At 40.2% G+C, this 22,770-nt stretch overlaps 1 protein-coding gene across 1 annotated transcript in view; it reads left to right on the top strand.

The window, feature by feature from the left end:
* adgra1b (adhesion G protein-coupled receptor A1b) overlaps positions 1-22,770 on the top strand; it is a 101,247-nt gene that overhangs the window by 16,563 nt on the left and 61,914 nt on the right. The window contains exons 3-8 of the mRNA XM_066693226.1: positions 8,387-8,458; positions 10,071-10,142; positions 10,894-10,965; positions 11,496-11,659; positions 16,487-16,700; positions 22,536-22,700. Of these exons, the coding sequence (XP_066549323.1) occupies positions 8,387-8,458; positions 10,071-10,142; positions 10,894-10,965; positions 11,496-11,659; positions 16,487-16,700; positions 22,536-22,700 (759 nt within the window). The remainder of the gene's footprint in view (positions 1-8,386; positions 8,459-10,070; positions 10,143-10,893; positions 10,966-11,495; positions 11,660-16,486; positions 16,701-22,535; positions 22,701-22,770) is intronic.

Raw genomic sequence — 22,770 nt, 5'->3', positions numbered from 1 at the left:
AAGTATGTTATCTGTTTCTTAAGATGTTTTGCAGGCTTCCTTTTTAATAACTGCTTCCAGACATGTTTTGAAGATCTTCAGTCTCCTTCGGCACTCTCGATACAAACCCCACTGTAAACATCAATAAATACACGGGCACAAATATGTACGTGTTTACGGTGGAAAGTGACCCGTGTCCCGAGACACTTAGTTTTTACTTAATGGAAAAATCTTTTTTATTTTGAACGCTGAATCGTCTCCAAGACCCAGACTGGAATGTGCACGTCTCCTCTGAGAAATGGGTTTATTACGGTTTCATCTCTCTGAGACCACTTGCTCTTCCTCTGCGCTGGAGTGATTATATCAGGCAGGAAGAGCAATGGGCCAAGAGCTCGGCACGGGAAACTGCAATGTTTTAAGAAAAGAAAATACATATATATCTATATATGGTGGAATAGTTTGCATTTGTTTGAGGAGCAGATGATGAGATGGAAGACGAGATTTACACAGACAGAGAAAACCATCAAGGTCATATGACCCTCCGTTCCCAGAGTTCTCTGATGTAAACCTTTGGCATTTTAGAGAACATCATTCAGGGAGGTGTCAACTTTAGGGCAGAGAATGTCATCCCTTCTGTTTTTGTGCCTAAGAATAAAAAAGACAATATACCCTAAGCAAACACAATGCTAGGGTATATTGTCAAAAGTGTAGAATTGAGAACAAGGGCAGTGATGTTCAGACTGTACAATGCACTAGTTAGAGCTCATCTGGATACTGTGGACAGTTCTGGGCTCCACACTTCAAGAAAGATATCGCTGCTCTAGAGGCAGTTCAGAGGAGAGCAACCAGACTTATTCCAGGTCTGAAGGGAATGTCCTACTGAGAGACTGAGGAACTGAACCTTTTCACCCTGGAACAGAGGAGACTACGTGGGGACTTGATCCAAGTCTTCAAAATCATGAAAGGCATCGACCACATCAAACCAGAGGAGCTTTTCCAGATCAGCAGGGACACACGCACCCGGGGACACAAATGGAAATTGGGCTTCAAGGCATTCAAGACAGAAAACAGGAGACACTTCTTCACACAGAGAGGCGTCACAATCTGAACAAACTCCCCAGCGATGTGGCTGAAGAGACAATTTGGGAACATTCAAAAACAGACTGGATAGGATCCTTGGATCACTTAGTTATTAATGGACACCAAACGAGCACGATGGGGCAAATGGGCTCCTCTAGTTTTGGACACTTTCTTATGATCTAATATTTTCTAATATAGTTTGCCCTTATTTTTTTTATTGGACATTTCCATTCAGCCTAAGATCAATAGAATACATAACAATATTCTCTAATTAAAAGAGAAATAAAGATGTAAAATGTGTTGATCAATCTGAAAGATTACAGTGGAAATAAAGGCTAGACATAACCCTCAAATAGCTTGTACATTTATTTTATTTTAGACAAAATCAATAAGTGTACAGATATTTATCACCACTATTAAGTGGGTAAATGGTTTCTGAATCAGTATGTCATATGTCTTGTCTGGCTCAATAAAAGCATTTGAAAGTCACTCTTTAATGGACTGTTTCAGCTCGGAGTTTTATTAATATACATTTTTTAATAATTAATTAAAGAGGCGCAATATTGTTTTATTCTCTGTAATTGATTCTAACGTTGATGTAATAGTTTTACTTAGAATATTATTGGCGATAGCACAGCTCAGCTCAGGACTGCAGTTGTGGGATAGCTTTAGTGTTTGAAAGGTGATATTTGAGCCCATCAAGCTTGTCCTTCACTCTCAGATGAACCGCATGAAAACATGAACCGGGTGTCTCTGAAAAACAGTAGATAAAGTGAATATTTTGATCCGCCTTTGATTCCCAGTCAACGCACACCTGACACAGTCTTCGGGCTCAGCTGCTCCTTGGCTCCGTCTCAGGGGCACCAGTTGTGCTCAGTGTCTGGTAGCGGGCCTTTTAATCGCAGGTCTCTGTCCACCAGACGCCGGGGCTAATGATTTTTTTAACTTAACTAATGAGCTGTATTAATTGGTAGTGTATCAGAGTAATCAAAGCTAAACCATGCTGTCATCTAAATTAGGCAGCCGAGATTGATAGACAGACGAGGTAAGCACGCTGGTGTAATTGGTGCATCATGTTGTTTGGTTATTGATTTTCGTTCGTCCTGTTTCAACCTCGTCCTGGTAATAGGCTTAAATGATCATCCGGTAATTGGGCTAATCAAATGTGCATTAGTGCCTAATCAGCCTGCGATCTCTGGCATTGACAAGCTATTGACGATGATGATATATTTTGTAAACTTTATTTCTAGGTGGCCCAGTGACCTTTACACTTTGTATATATTTCGGCAGACTATATCTTGTATAGCAATTATTGAGCAGGTGTGTACAAATGCTACACTTTCCCACGTTCAGCACAGGGTTGGACAGGTTTGGCATCTTCAGTTTGCACTTGATCTGTCTGCTTACCCCCCTGATGCAACCGGAGGAGCCAGTGTAAAAGCAGACGACCTGTACCTATTACTGGAACGTATGCTGTGTTTTATTCAGGTTTTTCCAGAAGAGCACATCTGTGCTGAGCTGAATAATGCAGACAGGTCAGTGATGCGTGGACTGTGGGCATTAAAGGCAAACCACAGGGTGCCAACATGTTAGGTGCCTCCGATGATGATGATAATAACCACAACATGAAAAAGTTTTAATGTTACTTTGAATGACCTCATATGCCACAGAATGAAAAATGGGTTTTCTGCTATTCATAAACCTTTCCTCCTATATTCTCAATGCAGTTACATTACAATGATATGCAGATGACACTTTGTAATCAATTAGGGGAGCGATTAGTGTCCACCCCGCCTTCGGATTTCAGCAGCCGAAATACCCAGGCGTTTTGGTCCATCTCCAAACCCCACCCACGTACTGTTCGGTTCACCAGGGAATCGTCTTCTGTTTTCTTGGTAGCAGTGAGATGAAAATGGGATCGTTTGGACACAGTTATGAAAGTGCTGTGCTGGAATGAACGGCGCACAGAGTCTTTTCTGTCCCCGCCGCTCACTGTCCGCCGGGGCCGATGGGATGACCTGCGAGAATGACGCCAGTGTATTCATCGGTTTGGACAGTTATTGTTGCCGATCCACATTTTCCCACCACTTAGGCAACAAAGCGAGGTTGTTGACTGCAACTGGTGCAAGGTTATTTCCCTCGAACGGCTATGCCTTGGCAGTGCCTCCAACTTAATTTAAACGCGGTGAAAGTATTTTTTTGCAGTAGTTTTTACTGCGGGATGTTTGAGGGCAATATGCAGGAATGTGCTGTAAAAGATGCTTAAAAAAAACAACGGAAACATGTTCAGCAGAGAAAAAGACAGCACTTTTACTAATTTACACAGATTTGAATGGATAAGAGTGTGCGCACTACTGTTTCTGTTGTGGAGCTCTGATATTAAAAGCTTAAGCATTTTACAGCAGAAAGTAACATATTGGAGGCACCCCAGTGAGGCTTTAACACTTCGCTGTTAAAATGGCCTTCCCCTCATTAGTCTGTTACATGTACTTGGTCCATGAATGTGAATTCTTTCCTTTTTATTCTGAGTACAATAGGGGTTGTGCTTTTTCCCACTCATCATCTCCTCTACGGCTGAATAATTTAACTGTGTTCTGGTGAATGAACGGCCACAGACATTCAATCTATTCATAGATGCATTTGTTTGCCTATTACCCCTCCCATAATTATAGCATAACCTGTGTTTGCCGAACGGTGACAAAATATTAATGCTCTCGACGGATGTGGGAGTGCATTTCTGATTAAATCTGGGTTTGATGGCACTCCTAGGCCGAAGGGATTGTATGAAATTAGTCTTTACACAGAGGCGTGTCTCACCTGTTAGTGGCGAAGCGTCAGGAAAATCATTCTGGGGAGTCCATTGAGCGCACACGCAATTACAACGTCTCGAGCTGTGCGCAAAGCCCGATCTGGTGCTGTCCTTTATTTGGGAAGTGTGTGCTGCCGATAGCCATATCTAACTAATAGGGTGAACTGTGGGTTTGTGGCGAGGGCTGGAATGACTTTAACCACTTTTAAATAATAAATAGGGAAACGATGCCTTGAGGCAAGCAACACAAATGGCTCGAGCAAGGTTGTCTCCGCTGTAAAAGCTTCTCTGCCCACGGAAACCCACAGAACATCAACCCTTTTCTTTGTTTCTTTGTCTGTGGTTTAATTCGTGTACATCTGGGAATCTGAGCCTAATGATGTTCATTGTACACCACGGTGAACCTCTGAGTCAGTGTATGAGTAGCGTTTTATTTGTGTATCTATATATGTATTACACTTTGACAACCAGCCAAGTGAAGAACTTATTCTGCATTGAAATGACTTTCACCGCCCCTTCGAGCTCCTTCATTACAACTAGCTTAAATGAGCCAATAATAGTTTTTATTCTGGGGTCTTTTCCAAGCCAGCACTTTAAACAGGAATTGCATAAGGGATGCTCTTTATTCTCGCCTTTTCCGATGGTGATAGCTGGCATGTCGTACGCATTTCATCTGACGAGGGTTTGCTGTGTTATCAGTATGTTCAGTTTTCCATCTGATGTGTCTTGGTAATTCTAGAGTTGTTCTAAAGTTGTTCTAGACTCCCACACTGCTCTGTGTAAAGAAGGTTTTAGTCTTAAAAGCACACATCTTGTCTGTGTGCCACTGTTGATTGTGGGCAGATGTTTTCTGATCTTCACGGGAACTCGAATACTTCTGTGACGTCCCCTCTGAGAATGCCCAAGTGCTGAAGTCCAGTTGTGTGTTCACCCTTTGGGGAAACCAGTCCATATGTCACAACTATGACATGAATGATTACTGGTCTGTAGGGCCCAGTCTGTGCTCTGAGTGCAAGTTTTTACTGGTTGAGCCTCTCTCTATATATAAATATACAGTGAGGGTTAAAAAGTATTTGATCCCCTGCTGATTTTGTACATTTGCCCACTGACAAATAAATGATCAGTCTATAATTTTAATGGTAGGTGTATTTTAACAGTGAGAGACAAAATATCAACAAAAAAATCCAGAAAAACGCATTTCAAAAAAGTTATAAATTGATTTGCATGTTAATGAGGGAAATAAGTATTTGATCCCCTATCAATCAGCAAGATTTCTGGCACCCAGGTGTCTTTTATACAGGTAACGAGCTGAGATTAGGAGCACTCTCTTAAAGGGAGTGCTCCTAATCTCAGCTCATTACCTGTATAAAAGACACCTGTCCACAGAAGCAATCAATCAATCAGATTCCAAACTCTCCACCATGGCCAAGACCAAAGAGCTGTCCAAGGATGTCAGGGACAAGATTGTAGACCTACACAAGGCTGGAATGGGCTACAAGACCATCGCCAAGCAGCTTGGTGAGAAGGTGACAACAGTTGGTGCGATTATTCGCAAATGGAAGAAACACAAAATAACTGTCAGTCTCCCTCGGTCTGGGGCTCCATGCAAGATCTCACCTCGTGGAGTTTCAATGATCATGAGAACGGTGAGGAATCAGCCCAGAACTACACGGGAGGATCTTGTTAATGATCTCAAGGCAGCTGGGACCATAGTCACCAAGAAAACAATTGGTAACACACTACGCCGTGAAGGACTGAAATCCTGCAGCGTCCGCAAGGTCCCCCTGCTCAAGAAAGCACATGTACAGGCCCGTCTGAAGTTGCCAATGAACATCTGAATGATTCAGAGAACTGGGTGAAAGTGTTGTGGTCAGATGAGACCAAAATCGAGCTCTTTGGCATCAACTCAACTCGCCGTGTTTGGAGGAGGAGGAATGACCCCAAGAACACCATCCCCACCGTCAAACATGGAGGTGGAAACATTATGCTTTGGGGCTGTTTTTCTGCTAAGGGGACAGGACAACTGCACCGCATCAAAGGGACGATGGATATGTTTTTTTTTTTAGCTTTTATTGTATATATAGATCTAAGGAAATATTAGTTTACTAGAATTACTGGCTGAGATGATGGTGGTGATTTTTAGCCATTGATATTAAGGAATAAATCTAGTTATGTCTCGGACCAGCGTTAGTCCTCTTTTTTTTGCTTCTTATTTAAACATTCATCTCCCTGAGTTTATCCAGCTGTAGGTTTTCGCCCTTGGCAATTAAGTCTCTTTTATACAACAGGAACGGTGATTGATATTCCTTACTGACTGTCTGCGTGACCCAAGAAACACAGGCCTCATATTCAGGAAATAGAAACAATTATTTGTTTTTACTTCATTTCCATCCAAGCGTAATGCAGCCTTTAGTTTCCTTTTTGCCGATTCAATTGCTATGTAAATAAGTACAGTCATTTACATTCATATAATTCATTATATTACAAAACATTCGAGTCTGTGTATAAAAAGAAAATACTTACACTGCATAACAGAATATCTAAATCTGAACACCAGTGTAATATCTTAATGTTACAACTTAATTATCTGTGTTCAGCCAGTTCTGGTCCAGTTATTTTCAAGTAAAAGGAAACAGAAAATCAACGTGAGCAGCAAGATAATTGAATAATATTTTTTTGATTCTTCATAAATGACCCACAAAAAAAGATCTAGTTTACAGTTATTGTCATGATAGCGTTATTTAAAGTGTGTTCAGATTTCTGCTTGTCAGTATTCATTTTGGGCACATAATAACATCAATAACATTAAAACACTCCGCTGGATAGAGACTCCCTTTTTGGCAGCAAAACAAGCCCTTAGGATTTACTTATTTTGATTTGCTCTTTATGAATGTAGTGCATTGAATAGACCTGAATTGAATAGATGTAGTTATTTGCAAAAACATAAATTACACACTCCGCTTAAGGATAAAGTACGAATTTAAGGATTAAACATAAAGTCAATTTACAGACCTGCACAAAGCTTTCTCTTTCATTGGATGCCTTTGAGAAACTTGTTTACAACAAATGTTCAAACTGTCTGAGCCCACGGGAAAGAGACCTCAGTTGCACCCATGGACCTGATTTGGAAACCATATTGTGACTCGGTCTGAGGCGGCCCATTCATTTTTTAAAACCTCCGCAAAAGCAAGCTTGCGAATCCCAGGCGAAGTAGTGCTCGAAATCACTTCGAATGACTTTTTCTTAATGGCCCAAGTAATAGAGGCAAAGTGTATTTTAAGTTTGGATTCAAGGATTTAAGATATTTTACACATCATTGAAAAAAGTGATTACGGCCATAAATCAGTTTTAGATGTATAGATGGATTAGTTTTGTCTTAATGGGTGAGGACTATTTAAAGTATCCTTAACGGCTTCATTTAAGATAATGCTGACAATAGCTTAAGACTAAATAACCACTTTTTCCACAGGAGTTTGAATGACTTGAAACACAATACTGTTTTGGAGGATATCGATCAAATAAATAGTAACCTCGGTTCATCAGGATTTTTCTAAAGGTCACACCAATCTGTGGGTTAGTATTGGCATCCCAGTTAATGCATATCGTCTCCAAATGACTTGGGCTGGGTAGAAACATGTGGCTGTGATAGCAGATAGCATTTGGTCATACCGCGTTTCTCAGCCCGAGGTTGAGCAAAACACATTCTGATTCTTGTCAGTTGCAGTGAACAGGAATGAGGGGAAATAGGGATACAATTTCAGGAAGTTTGCTTTGGACAAAAAAAGGACCTGATAAAAAAGAAAACGCAATCCATTTTTAGAAACTTGCCAACCATGAAGGGAGAGCAATATTAGGAATGCGTGCTGCCTCGTTCCTCGCAAGTGCTGGAGCGGCCGGTGCGTGTTTAAGATGCGGACACTGAGAAGGCATCGATGGGGGCATGTATTGGTGCCCCGCACTTCCTCTCGGTTGTGTCCCTGCTGGATAAACGGGGTTCGTATTAGGGCGCATCATGTGAAGTTTGAAGAGAACAGCTGTGCACGAAGATTGTTGACTGTCTAAGAGAAACAACAGTTCATATTTGCTGTGATATAAATCATAATCAGAGGAGAAGGAAGAAGACATTTTAATGTGGACTTTGGCTGCAGTTTGATAGGCAGTATTTCTTGTTGTAAATCAATCAATCGAGTGCCTGCTTTGTTCCACTGGGATTAATACACTGTGTTGTCATGTACACCGCCGATCTGACCCCACTACCTATCCGTGCAAGAGGCACTCAGTGTGTGTGCAGTAATGAATGTATCAGACCTATTCTGAACCTATACACCTGTCCTGCACATGCAAACAAGAATTCATACAGATTCCTAAAATTTCAGGTGATTTTAATATTTGAGGATGAGGTCACCTCCGCACTCTCTGACACGAGAGGCCGTTGGCATTTCATTGCCTTGCCTCTAAGTATTACACTGTATAATGTGACGTGGCACCCTAAGTAACTCTCCCTCTTTCCTTTATCAGAGATTTGAAGAATAATTTAATTAGTACCATCGAGCCGGGGGCTTTCCGTGGACTCTCGGAGCTGCAGAGGCTGTAAGTATTACTGTAATTGCAACCACACAGGACAAGACAGTTCTTCATCAGGGGGCGCTGACAAATAACGATGGCCTCAGGAGATAGAAACTCATTTGATTGAACTCATCGAATAATAAAATAATAATAAAGGCTTCTCACAAAAGCTTGACATTAACTAATATGTTTGTTTAACCATGACAGACCCTCCCTGTTCATCCTGGCCACCTCTTGACTGAAATGTGTCTCGGAATTGCTGCAAAAATATGTATTAAACCTTTTCATCTCGTTAAACAACTGTCATAAATAGTTAATTGTATTTTCCCAAGTTCACAAGAAGAACTGGCACCAAATCACCACAGTCCATTACATTACAGTTATCGTTATCGTTCGTCTTATAACAACTTACTGATGAATGGGAGAATTTTAAGGCTTCCCTTCTTTTAAAATAAATTGTCATCTGGGAGGTAAACGCCTAGAAATGACTGTTTATTAAATATTACATCAAGGAAGGAATCTTAGCAGTTCTACAAAGTGGGCCTTCAGTTTGTCAGGCCTGCCTTGTACATTTCAGTCTAGTTTCCCTTTGTAATTGAAATCAAAATCACCAAGGACCACGGCTATTGGTTTCCTATTACACGGTGTTTACTTTAATATAGGAGATTAAGACCGAGGTATCGAAAGGAATTTAGGGAACATTTAGGAATGCAGGCTCTGCTGCCAGATGTGACATCAAAGTGTGCAGACTGCCTCGGCAGAAACGCGCAACTGTTCCAACACATTATAACAGCTATCGGTGTTGTAAAAGATAAACATAAAAGGAGAAGCAGTTTCACACTTCACAGAGGTCCTGGAAGAGACTTCATTATAAGTGTTTTTTTTTTATTGTTGTCGTTTTCTTAACCGTTGCATCCGCTTTCGATTTGCAACGCCTGTGTCTGGGACTCGAGGAGTAATCTGAGAAAGTCCCCGACTGGTGATTACACGCGCGCTTTTGTTGACGCTCTCCGCAGCTGCTGTAGGAAAACAGCTTTTTAATTAAAGCCGGAGAGGTGAACAAAGCCTCGACTGTGATGCCGAAAGTGAGTGTTTTAAGCAAATATGCAAAAACGTTGAGCAGAAATAAACACGGAACACCTCGTGTGTGATTTGTGAAGATCCCTGGGTCAGATGTTCAGGAGGTGATTGTTAATCTGTGTCTAGTAAAGCCTTATAAATAAATGATGCACCTGTGTAGGTTCAAAGGTGGGGGGTTTTCCTCTTCATTGTATTCATTGACAGTTTTAAAGGGGCGGCAGTTCATAACTCAGCTTTACTCTCATATTAAATTCCCTGTGTTCTCTGTACTTGAAAGAACAACTCAGTGTCATCATTATGTCCTCCTCAGTTTCAGGATAATAATTTCCAAACTCAGGTACTGCTAAAGCTGGCGTTTTCTGACACAGACACATTTAAATTACCTCCAATTAATAATGTTAACAAAACAGCATTACCATATAAAGAAAATGCTTCAACATTACCGTATAAGGAAAATCTACAAATCATCAGACCTTCAACACAACATCAGACACGATATTGTGCAGGACCCCAATTCAAATCCAGATTAAGACTAAGAATGTTTGTTTTATTTCAGGGATCTCTCAAACAACAGGATTGGATGCCTATCTCCTGAAATGTTTGTAGACCTCAGTAATTTATCTAAATTGTAAGTATATATTTATTTTCTCAGTCTGTTATTTAAAACAACTGTGCATGTTTAAGAAAAGTGTTTATATATATATATATATATATATAAATATATAGATCTCTATTGAGGTATATTGATTAATGAAGATATTTACTATCTGTGAATTTCATATTAGTTTCCACTACAGATATCTGTCTATAAGCCTGCAATTTTAAACTATGAATGAAGGCAACTGCATTGTTTATATCTGGACACTGACACACTTCCCAGCATGCATCTGCTCATTCAAAGGTCGGATGCCTGTTCAGAAGCCTCGTTACTTTGTTATTGTTTTTTAGCAAAAGTTCCAAAATTCTATAGACAATCGCACCGCAAGCACAATGCAACTATTTATTTGTAGTTGCAAGTATTTTCCTTGCAGGACCACCTACAAGGAAGTGAATTGATTCCCGGGGCATTATCCACATCTGATCCCACAATAATACCAAATTAATATCGTAGGTTTACAGATAGAAAAATTATCCTTAAAATATTAATGATGGTTTATCATTTTTTCCCCTCTCTAATTGCTGTTGTCTAATTATTGTATTGAGCCATACATGATACTTTCTATGAACCTCAATATTACTATGTGTTTAATTGTATATATCTTGTAGTATGGAGGCTGTCTTTGTCCCGTTTGTGTGTTTGTCTAACCCCTTATATGTTTCTTCTTAATTTGTTTAACTGATCTTTTGATAAATACATTTCCCCCCCCATTTAATTTCAGAAATTTATCAGGAAATATTTTCTCATCTCTCCCAGAGGGACTGTTCTCTCATCTTATGTCTCTAAAAGTGTTGTAAGTATGGAAATGTCTAACACTGAGCCTGCATGTCCTCAGGTACAAATTAGATCGGAACAAATTATTTCAGTATTTCAGAAGGGTATTTTGACAGATTCAGATATTTGTTTGTTACACTAAGTTCAGTCCAGTCTAACCAGCTCTCCACAGCATAGCTAGTGTTTATTTTTTGCAGTGAAATGACACGCTTAGAGAGATGGCTACTGGGCTGCAAAGACCCCATTGAAAAGAAGTGTGGACTAAAATATGATTACCATTTTTTAAATTCCATTTGATGCCAATGCCAATACCAAGCTCCTCGAAAAGGTAGTCCGTTCATTTCTCCCCATGAGTCTGTAGTACAAACAGCAAAGCTTTAGCAAGATCTGGAGGACAAATGCAACTTTCAATGATATTACAACCATTGCTATAACCATATTTGGTGCTACGATTAAAGGATTCAATTATAATGAGAAAGAATATACTTTTAAACCACAATTCCAACTAAACATTGTATTACTTTCTCTGTCTTTGTTTCTGTCACGCAGGCATTTCAGCTCAGAAACCCTGTTCTGCGACTGTAACCTAAAATGGTTGTTCGTCTGGGCCAGAAGAAACTCTGTCCGAATAGGGAACGACACGCAGTGTTTTTACCCACTACATTTAGACGGGCTAGAGTTTCGGAGTTTGAAGCAACACCAATTAATATGTGGTAAGACCAGACCATTTGATACCAGTGTTTTATGCTTTCTATATATACTGATCAGCCATAACATTATGCCCACTGACAGGTGAAGTGAATAACACTGATAATCTCGTTATCATGGCACCTGTCAGTGGGTGGGATATATTAGGCAGCAAGTCAACATTTTGTCCTCAAAGTTGATGTGTTAGAAGCAGGAAAAATGGGCAGCGTAAGGATCTGAGCAACTTTCACAAGGGCCACATTGTGATGGCTGGACGACTGGGTCAGAGCATCTCCAAAACTGCAGCTCTTGTGGGGTGTTCCCGGTCTGCAGTGGTCAGTACCTATCAAAAGTGGTCCAAGGAAGGAAAAGCGGTGAACTGGTGACAGGGTCATGGGCAGCCAAGGCTCATTGATGCACGTGGGGAGTGAAGGCTGGCCCATGTGGTCCGATCCAACAGACGAGCTACTGTAGCTCAAACTGCTGAAAAAGTGAACGCTGGTTCTGATAGAAAGGTGTCAGAACACACAGTGCGTCACAGTTTGTTGCGTATGGGGCTGCGTAGCCGCAGACCAGTCAGGGTGCCCATGCTGACCCCTGTCCACTGCCGAAAGCGCCTACAATGGGCACGTGAGCATCAGAACTGGACCACGGAGCAATGGAAGAAGGGGGCCTGGTCTGATGAATCACGAGTTCAAGGTGTCGACTTGGCCTCCAAATTCCCCAGATCTCAATCCAATCGAGCATCTGTGGGATGTGCTGGACAAACAAGTCCGAACCATGGAGGCCCCACCTCGCAACTTACAGGACTTAAAGGATCTTCTGCTAACGTCTTGGTGCCAGATACCACAGCACACCTTCAGAGGTCTAGTGGAGTCCATGCCTCGATGGGTCAGGGCTGTTTTGGCGGCAAAAGGGGGACCTACACAATATTAGGCAGGTTGTCATAATGTTATGGCTGATTGGTGTGTATATATATATATATATATATATCTGTAAACTGCCTAATTTCATTGTACTGATAAGATTTATTCTGTATCTTATCATGAATGTGGAAGCATTGGGCCACACCTTATTTATAACATGGGTCTTTTGAACTCTTGCTGTCTATTCAAAAGAGATTAATAACAAATTTTAGGCCCGGGTTAAATCAAAACTTTGACAGAATTACAAGCTTAGAGAGAGGTCTGCCAACCTTAGTGGGATAAAATGCGTTTATAACAGTGATCATATCTAACCAGCGATATCTGTTCAGATGTAAATAAAATCAATATATCAAAGTGCTTTGCCTTGGGATGCATTTTTATTAGTCATGGTATGTTTTTAGTGTCTGCAAATTATGCCTGCCATCCCTGCACATGTTTCTGATGCTGCTGTGAAACTAGAAGGCAAATTAAACGACGCCTTCAGGTAATAACAGGGATAAAAAGAAAGATGTGTTTATCGGTTTACAGTTGTACTTAAAGATGGCGGTGCTTCTCGGTATCAAAGCCAGTGGTTATCTCCAAATCATCAAGGTCATTCCTGTATCATCTGTTAGGGACATGAATATTAATGCGCTGACGGTGGAGTGAAGTTGCAGCCCACGATCCTGTTCGACAGCCTGCCTGGGGGACCTGAGACGCACTAGCATTACAGAGCCTGATTGCTGTTGGCTTGGCACACCCCTGCAGTCTTTTAATAAATCATACACAAAGTTTCCATGCCCTTTGAATCCCGATCTGTAATTCTGTAATGCAGTTTTCCGACCATTACGAGAGCTGGGTTTCTAGAACAGATTTAAAATAGATGGCTGGTGAGGAATGTCTGATATTGTGGATCCGCCTCGGTAAGAAAACAAAACAAAGCCAAACATTTTCCATTAGTATTTAAAATGTTGTTACAAAACGCTGTGGGGAATTCGGTCTAGGGTTTGAGAGGATCTTTCTTCTGCTCCCAGCTTCCTGCATCCACAGACAATATTTCATACCCAGATCTTGGATGAGAAACATACGTTAGTCAGCACAAGTGGAGCATTCTTGTGTGTTTTTAATTATGCTGAACTGGCCAAGCCTCCGCAAGGATTTGGACCTGGTGCGTCGGAGAGGACGCAGTAACTCTAGCCTTGCACCAGGCCTGTGGGATTGACCAGGAAATAGTTTTGAGAGAAACCCAGACGCAGCATTCCCGAAAGCTTGCGCCCTATTAGATTACAGGGGGCCGGTTTTCCTGAAATATGCATTAAATTAAATCTACTTATCGGACACCTGCTTCGATCATTCGCGATGCAGATGTTTTGTTTTGGAACCAACTGCTCGTATTTTAAATTGAAATATCACATACAGTCTTCTAAAGTGAATTGATTCAATGCGAGAACCTGCTTCCTCTTCAGCTTTGTTTGTGTCCCCCATAGATTAAAATTGTCCTCCTTTAAAACATGCTGTTCATTGGAAGACAGTTATTAAGTGTTATTAACCCAAAAAGAAGCACATAATAGGAAACAGATGATATGAAACTTGTCTTAAAATTGTAAATGTTGCCTTTCTGTGATATTATTCACATAGGATAGCTTCAGTTTGAACTTGAGAGCTTGGTAGCCTCTCTGATCATTCTACTTCTTTCTCGGTCATCCAGTTTGGAGAGGTGACGGGGTCTTGGTGGTGCCAAACACCTTCCACTTCTTAATAATCGCCTTGACTGTTCTCCAAGGGATATTCAAGGCTTCTGAATTATTTTACACCCATCCCTTAAGCTGTGCCATCAGTGACTTTGTCCTTCAGTTCTTCTGAAAGCTCCTTTGCACTCATGGTTGAGTCTTGGCTTTGAAAAGCACCACCCAGCTGAGGGAACCTACAGGAACTGCTTAATTCATCCTCAAATCATGTGACTCGCTACAATTTAACACAAGTGGAGTCCACTTTACCTGGTGTGTGATTTTGAGTTGTTGGGTAGGATGTGTAGATGTTTAGGATGTGTAGTATATATAAAACAACATTTTTACTGCATTTTACTTCCAAGCTATAATGTAACATCCTGAAAGGGGGTGCAGACTTTCTATAGGCACTGTACATTGCAGTTTTCCAACTTTGGCGTTGGATGCTGTTCGTTTGACATTGGTATTTTATCATCATCTGCTCCAATGAAATGCAAACCAGACTCAAATCGAGGAAATTACATGTTGTTATATTGGTAACATGTGTAGGAACTATGTGAGTGACACTTGGCACAGAACTGGAACTGAAGACTGGTAGCTTATGTATACGAAGTCCCACGTGGTTGAGTAATAATTGAGATCTGTTTGCGACTGTTAGTTTGTACAGCAACTTAGGAAAATATCCCCGGCGAAGAATGAAAGCTATACAATCAGGCATGAAATTGTTCTCTTATTATTTCATAATTAGTGTGCCGAGTAAAAGTTCATTGGCTTTTCTTTCTTTCTTAGTTTATTATTATAATCATTATACATATTGTAATTATATCATAATACTAGTAATAATAGGAATTAATTAAACACATTTTAAGCATCTTTTATTGTGTGAGCAGTCAGTAACCTAGCATATCAATATAGTTTTAAATGTATGTCTTGACTGTGTTAAATACAATGTAGCATAAGCATTTTTTCTCTTAATTTTATATAGAAGAGATAAGGGGAAAAAATAGTTAAGTACCATGACATCAATCCTAAAAATTGAGTTTCAGATCCATATGTTTTGCTGTTTTAATTATTTTCACCAGTCCACATTGTCTCAGAAATAAGGTACATAAAGCACATGCTGATAAAATAAATGTGCGTACCATTAATACTTCAGGAATATATGCTAGTAATTCAAAACGCACAATTGCTCCACTGTACAGGGTCTTGGGTGGAAACATAAACATCTTGGGCTCTTTAAACATTTAGCTGTGGTGGAGTAATGACAGAAGTATCTGGCTTCACCACAGTGAACCCATTGACAACACACCCTGTAAAAACTGGAGCGGCAGTGTGTTCTCATTAACCCCTGCTTTTGAATTATTAGTAGTATTTGTTTCATTCATTTAAAGTGCTTGTCCGTTGCATTTCGACTGATGGGAGAGGACCTACAACGTTCTGGAACTATTTAGGATTCAAATGCTTCTGTCTCATGGCCTGGGGACCAAATCGTTTTGCACCTTATTCTTTGCTCTAGGCGTATATCTCGTTCACAAACTGAAGATATACCTTAATAAGTGTGCAACAGAAGTCAAACACATCTGTTTCCTCTAGCATTCGATCTTTTACACAAACTTGATTGTTTTTCAATGTGAGAAGTGGGAGATTTTCAAATAGCACATTTTGCGTAGACCATCAGACCATCTAATATGATCTGCAGCTGTTGCTAAAATACTTAAACGCAGGGGTCAAAGTTCATTTAAAGGATTCATGGCTGACTGACCCAGTTTACTTTGTGTTGCATTGATGCTTTGTCCATGCAACTCTTTCACAGTAAAACACAGATTCATTGCTCTGTAATTAGAAAGCAGGTTTACAGACATGAGAAATGTTTAATTAAAGTATGTTTCCCCCTTTGTAATTATAGCAATATCCCACATGATGTTCTTATGTGATGTAAAGTTTCTTTAATTCCTGTGGTTCTAGGGGCTAAACCAAATCAAACCTCTCCGAGAATCGCAAAGTGCTAATTTGTACCCTATTGCACTTTATCGTTAGAAACCGCTTTCCACTTTTTATGAATCGAAACGCGATAGGATCCAACGTCTTAAGTTTTCATTCATGAGCGGCTCAGGCGTTTTGATTTCGCCCAGCCCTGGGTTGCATGAATAAGGATTAAGGTCCGGTGTAATAAATTCAATTGGTGGCTCTCTAACGTGCGTCTCTCTGTCTTGTTCTCCAGAAACCCCCCTGGAGCTGCCCCTGTTCCAGCTCATCCCCTCCCAGAGGCAGGTTGTGTTTCGGGGCGACCGGCTGCCGTTTCAGTGCACGGCCACCTACCTGGACAGTACCGTCGAGGTGCGGTGGAGACATAATGGGAACCCAGTGAGGACCGAGGAGGAAAATGGCGTCCTGGTTGAAGACAGCATCATCCACGACTGCTGCTTAATCACAAGGTGAGTAGCACAACAGTGAGGAGGAATGTTTTACTCGACTGTTTTACTGTTTGAATCTCAAATGGAACAAAGCCTTTCAATTGGCAGAGATCCATGGCTTTTAAGCGGTTAGTGCCCCCTTCTGGGTTTTTACCAGGGCTACATAAATTGCATTTTAGTGCCAGTTTATGAGTGTTAAAAGAAACAGATGCTACAAGTTACTCACGGTGTAACGGTCTTTTGCATCGTCAGATAGCTCATATTTTAGGAAAGGAAAGTTGCCTCTTCCTCTCATTGTCTCTTTGTGCGACTGAAAATAAAAATAAAATAAAATAAAATACTTGTATTTAGTTATGGGGTTCCTCACATTTCAAACCTGTCAAACCCCCAACACACACACAAATAATAGTTTGCAGTTCAAAAATATCCTCAATACACATAATTTAGGCGGCTGACAATTGGGTGTTAATTGGTTTTGCCTGTATTGGGACAGTTTTTTTTATAGACTTTCTTAAGTAAATGCTTTTATTTCCAGTCTCTTCATTAACATACTGTGGAGTTATTTACCATAATTATTTAACTTAACTCAGTACATCAATACTGAGGAAATTGAATACACTATTGTGCAAGATTCGGCCTAAAACCTTGTTGGATACGTTCAAAATGAATACAATTTTTAAGGGGATTCAATAAGTTGCTCTATTAATGATAATTAAGTACGTAATTGTACACACATACCCCCCACACACACACATATATGTGTATAAAACATTGTTCTTGGCAATATGTCTTCTTCCCTAGGGAAAGGCAAGGAAATATTCTAATTTCCACTGCAAGCTCGGTTCTGCACAACTTGGCCAACAATAACACGGCCCTGCTCAATCTCGCCTATGCTTTCTATATCATGAACAATATCAATGTTCGGTGTTTAAAAACTGCACGACAGCAGAACTGCTCAGCCACAGAACAGGCAATGTGAGAAAGACTTAATAAAAGCCAGTCACACAATTTAGATATAATGTCAGTACCAATGTAGCCTAATGTTAAGATTTTCATTTTAAATACTTTTCTGCTCTGATCTGATAAGGAAGACCTTTTTGACTCTTTCACACTTTCAAAACACAACCAGTGCCTGGAAAAATAAACTATCCAATATTGTTCCAGTTTCTGAGTTGCTCTCTCTCTCTCCATATATAGTGTGTATGTTTGTGTGTGTCGTTTATATAAGAAATGTGTGTATGTGTGCATAAGCAATACAACTTCACCTCCGAAACTCTGCCTGTGACCTAGTAACGGTTCGATACAATTATCTCCAGTGCAAAACGGCCCTTTATTAGCAACCTAATTTCCCGACGATCATGTGATTAGTCCGGGGTCCCTGTGTGTAGGTGTGCGTTTAAGTCTGCTTTGCCGAGCGCGTCCCGCTGTGTGGGAGAGAGAGTGGGTTTGCGTCGGCCTACAGCTCGTGTCTGGATCGTCTGTGTGATAACGCTTCCTTCCCCCCTTCTCTCCTTCTCTTGATTCAGAACCCGAGCCAGAAATAATCAAAAGGAGCGAGTTAATCTCGAAAATGCTTTATAGAACTGACTCCTGCTGAGTAATGACGGCTTGTTAAGGATACAGTAAATGATGTAACCCAAGGTACAATGCGGAGAGGAATCTATGAATCATGCTTTATTTATCACGCCGATCTGAAGCCTCCGGGCTTTCCATTCTCTTATAGGTATCTCTTTTAATCCCCTTGATTTTGAATCAGGCTAATCTTTGAATTAAAGGAAAGGAATGGAAGGGGGGGATGAGAAAAGGCATCTCTCCTGCTCTCCCGCTCCCGGCCCGCACATTCGCTTCATCTTTTCGTTCGGTTGTTCTTGCAGACTCTGGTAGCCATGGAAACTAGATTTAATTGCCTCCGCTCCTCGTTCATCTGATTACAGCGCCCGCCTCGCCGCACGCGCCTCCCCGCACGCGGCGCTGGATGTCCGGGGATCGATTGGTCCGAGTTTGAAGTGGTTATCTGATTTGTCGGGGGTAGGAGACATTGTTTCCCTGGTGTCTGCTGGGAGACCGGGCCTGCTGGTGTAATGACTGCACGGCACAGAAGCGATCAATCGGGGACTGTGTTGGGCATGTAGCCTGTCTGGGGGGTGATGCTGCAACAGGGAGCATCATGGGATACATGCTGTATGGTAAATGTTGGATTAAGGGATATGGTTGTCGTTTAGGTCATACAGTATAGGCATACAGTCCTGGTTGAATAAAACACCATGGGATGTTACCAGAACAAATATTTTTCCATGAAAGGGGGTGGTCTATTTATATTGACATCACTCTGTAAAAACTCAGAGGCAGATATTGCCAAAAAAACAGATTTAGCTCAGTTTAATCAAGCGTAATCATCGCTGCCCAAGAGCCGCAAACTGCTGTTTATGTTACCCTGTAATAAGAGAGAGAGAGAGAGAGAGAGAGAGAGAGAGAGAGAGAGAGAGAAGCAAAAACTATCAAATGGAAAGGGGGGGAACAAGCAAATATCAGGAAGTCTGCGACTCCCGAGTTTAAAGTTTACAGTCTCGTAAACTATTGTATGTAATCAAATCATTAAACATCATTCCAGAACCGTAAACGCTCCTAATGAGTCAACTGGGAAATGTTTTGTATAGACAGCTTAAAGAAAACAGCAGCGGTGTTAATCTAGGGTTAGGTATTGTCTTTATCTTCTTTTTTGTGTGTGTTGTAACGAGCAGCCATCACAGGGAATCAACTGTGTGATTAAGTGTACAAAGCGAGCGGGATTGGGAATCGAAGGAGCGGATGATTTATTGAACAGAAACACTTACTCCTAAATATGGTGTACGTTAGTAAAGCACAGATCTGTTTAGCAGGAAATCACTGTGTGAAAGAAGTCCCAGCTGGAAAAGTCTATATAAACACAAGCTGGGGATTTGGATTCATAACAATTATAAAAATAATGGAAACGGTTATTTAAATGTGTATTATTTAAACTTGTAATCGTTTTAAACTAGAAATGCAGCTCGTGTCTTCTTTAAGATAATATGTGTGGAAAAATGTTTCCTTTAGGGCTGCTCTTATGCAATTAAACATTTAAATAGATTATACCATCTTCTGTTTTATTAAACTATGAAATAAGACAAAAATGATATTCAATAACCTCCTAGTATCATAAGTATAAAAAATATATATTGTGTGCAGGCCATGAGGATGTGGAACTGGACTCGATCAGTATTGGCTTAGCTAATCAGCTAATTAACTTTATTTTTTAGCATCTTTTTAAATAATGAAAAGTTACTAGTTTAAAAAAAGTGTTTTACAGCAACAGCATATTGGTGTGTAACAGATTAAACCAATATGCTGTAAATAAATACAAATGAACACATATTTAATGTGTTAAATCACGTTTAAAGGAATACTTGGCGCGTAAAAGTCGTGTTTAATGATGTGTTGCTGTCTGTTTGCGATCACTTCAAATCAAAGACCTCCCACTTGCTTTATTTATTTATTTATTTATTTATTTATTTATTTATTTATTCATTTTATGTGGGGTCATATAGTCCAAAATCATTTCTGAACCCAGTATTGGTTTAAGTTTAGAGAGATGCTATTTACAGACTACATGAGAGTTGATATAGCACTTTGTGGCTTAATTTGTCTGCAGGAATGCTGTTAAATAAGGACACCCTGTTATTTCTATTCCATGGTTTGGCATTAAATTGCACATAAATACGGCTGTTACTCTAGGAAGCCAGGCGGCTGCTTCAGGTTATTAACCCTTACAACCGACAGATGGGAAGTTTGACTTTTTTTACAGGGGAAATTAAATGAATTAGAATTAATGTTTTAAGCTCTTTTCCCCTTCGCTTGTCATGTGAATCCACTGCGTTGCGATAAACTCCTTCCCCGCGTCTCTGGTGCAGCCTCTGTTTGTTATGACTTGCTTGACGTACCAGCAATTACTGCATTGAGGAATATTAGAGTAACACGCTACAGCAATGAGCGTCGCATGTGACTTGTATTCCACATGAGTGTCATTTGACGAGTCCTGAGTGCAGACGGAAACTCTGGGGCCTCCTCTGATTGTTCGGTTTAAAACAATCCAGTGTTGTCATCGGATTGTTTATGCTCAGGAAAACTGAAACGGAGGAAATTATGATTGCATGTTGGAAGTGCTTCTCAGTGAGCATGACAGCACTTTTATTTTATTTTGTTTGTTTGTTTTGGTTTGTTTGTCCGCCTCCATTTTCCTCCTGCTGCAAAAGACAAAGCATAAATAAAGACCAAATATATTTAGAGAATTATGACTTGGTTGTTTGAGTAACTGACAAAGCTGTGTCTGTGGTGTTTCCTTCTGTATCACACATGCCGGACCTGTGGTATTTTGGGAGCAGAATTCCTCATTTCACAACCCTGTGATGTGCGAATACAGTTTATTTAAAATAATGTGTTGTGCTTTCGGTGGTGGAGTTTTTCTCAATGCAAGGAATATATATGAGCATCCGCACTGCCATTTCACATGGGCCTCTGCAATCGAAGGGTGTATTGAAATGTATGTTTATGACACCTTTGGGCTGACACGTTGTTTTGTGAAACTGCGTGTTATTTATTTGCCTTTGCTCTCCTGAATGATTTATATCCTGGTTGCTGGCAATAACATTGGATTAAATTAAGTGTACTTGAATGTAGAATCACATGGAAATTAATAACACAGTGATTGTCTTTTATTCACAGTTTAATTGCAGTCTTGTACAGATTGTGATAAATATTGCACTTGTTGTTCATAAAATGTCCATAGGAGTACACAGGTGAAGCTTATTGACCATAGTAAACTGAATTAATCCAACCAAATAACTCAAACATTAGGGCCTCTATGACCACACTGTTGTTAACATAAGTAGGAAATGAGAATTGTATATAAAAATGGATTGAATACCATTATTATTATTATTATTATTATTATTATTATTATTATTATTATTATTATTATTATTATTATTATTATTAAATACACATTTTAAAGGTATAACAGTGGCAGCCTGAAACAGCAGGTTGTATTTAGCTAAATATATTTGAAATTAAATGTACTTTACTCGCATTCTTTAATCTTCCCACCACGGCACTTTACCTCGGGCACAAAAACAGACACTTTGTTATATCAAATAGCACAAAGCAACTAATCGTTTTTAGTGTAAAAAGATGAAAGTGCTATAAATTTTGTGTCACGTATAATTTAAATGTCAAGGAAGCCATACAAACTTGAATTTTCCTGAAGGCCATGATTTAAAAGTAAATTAAAAATGTTCCCACTGCGTGCACGACTGCAGTGATGTATTTTCACATAAGTGTTAGTAAAATTCCTTTCAGATTACTGACCGGACACATTACAATATTGCAGGTTTCCTTCCTCTTAGACTTAGCGCAGTATAGTTATGCATAATTACAGATCGCCCTATCGACAGTTAAATCATAGGGTTTGCACAAATACCTTCCCGTGGTAATAGATCGGTTTAGAAGATAGATTTGTACATTGAGATGAAAAATCCTTCCCGTTATTCCGAAGCCAAAGATGTTAACATTAGAGAAGTCTCTTCAAGGGTTTTTATCATCGTGTAGATGTCCTGTTATGCCATGAAACATTTAGCTTTCAGGGTTTTGAGGGTAGAAATGCTGGAAAGTTGGGGAATATATCAAGTTTACAGGGAAAGAAAAGACGGGAAAAACGATGATCGCACAGAAGGGACCGTTTCCATCGCTGGGAAGAGTCCGTGAACTGCAAGGCTCTCTCCAGCCTTGAGAGAGACACCCGTGTCATGAAGGTCTAAAGCCTGTCCCACCTTGTTTTCCCAGTGAGTTGATCCTGTCCAATATCGACGTTGCGGCCACGGGGGACTGGGAGTGTTTGGTCACCAGCTCCCGTGGGAACAGCTCGAGGACGATGGAGATCGTGGTTTTGGAGACATCGGCTCCGTCCTGTCCCGCCGAAAGAGTCACAAACAACAAGGGGGAATTCAGGTCAGTCTGTAGGTCATCATATCTGGATAGTTTTACGGGAATTTTCATTATTTGCATAGATATTATGACA

Source organism: Amia ocellicauda, chromosome 20 (assembly GCF_036373705.1).
Source record: "Amia ocellicauda isolate fAmiCal2 chromosome 20, fAmiCal2.hap1, whole genome shotgun sequence".
Classification (NCBI taxonomy): Eukaryota; Metazoa; Chordata; class Actinopteri; order Amiiformes; family Amiidae; genus Amia; species Amia ocellicauda.
This window is presented reverse-complemented; position numbering and strand designations above follow the sequence as displayed.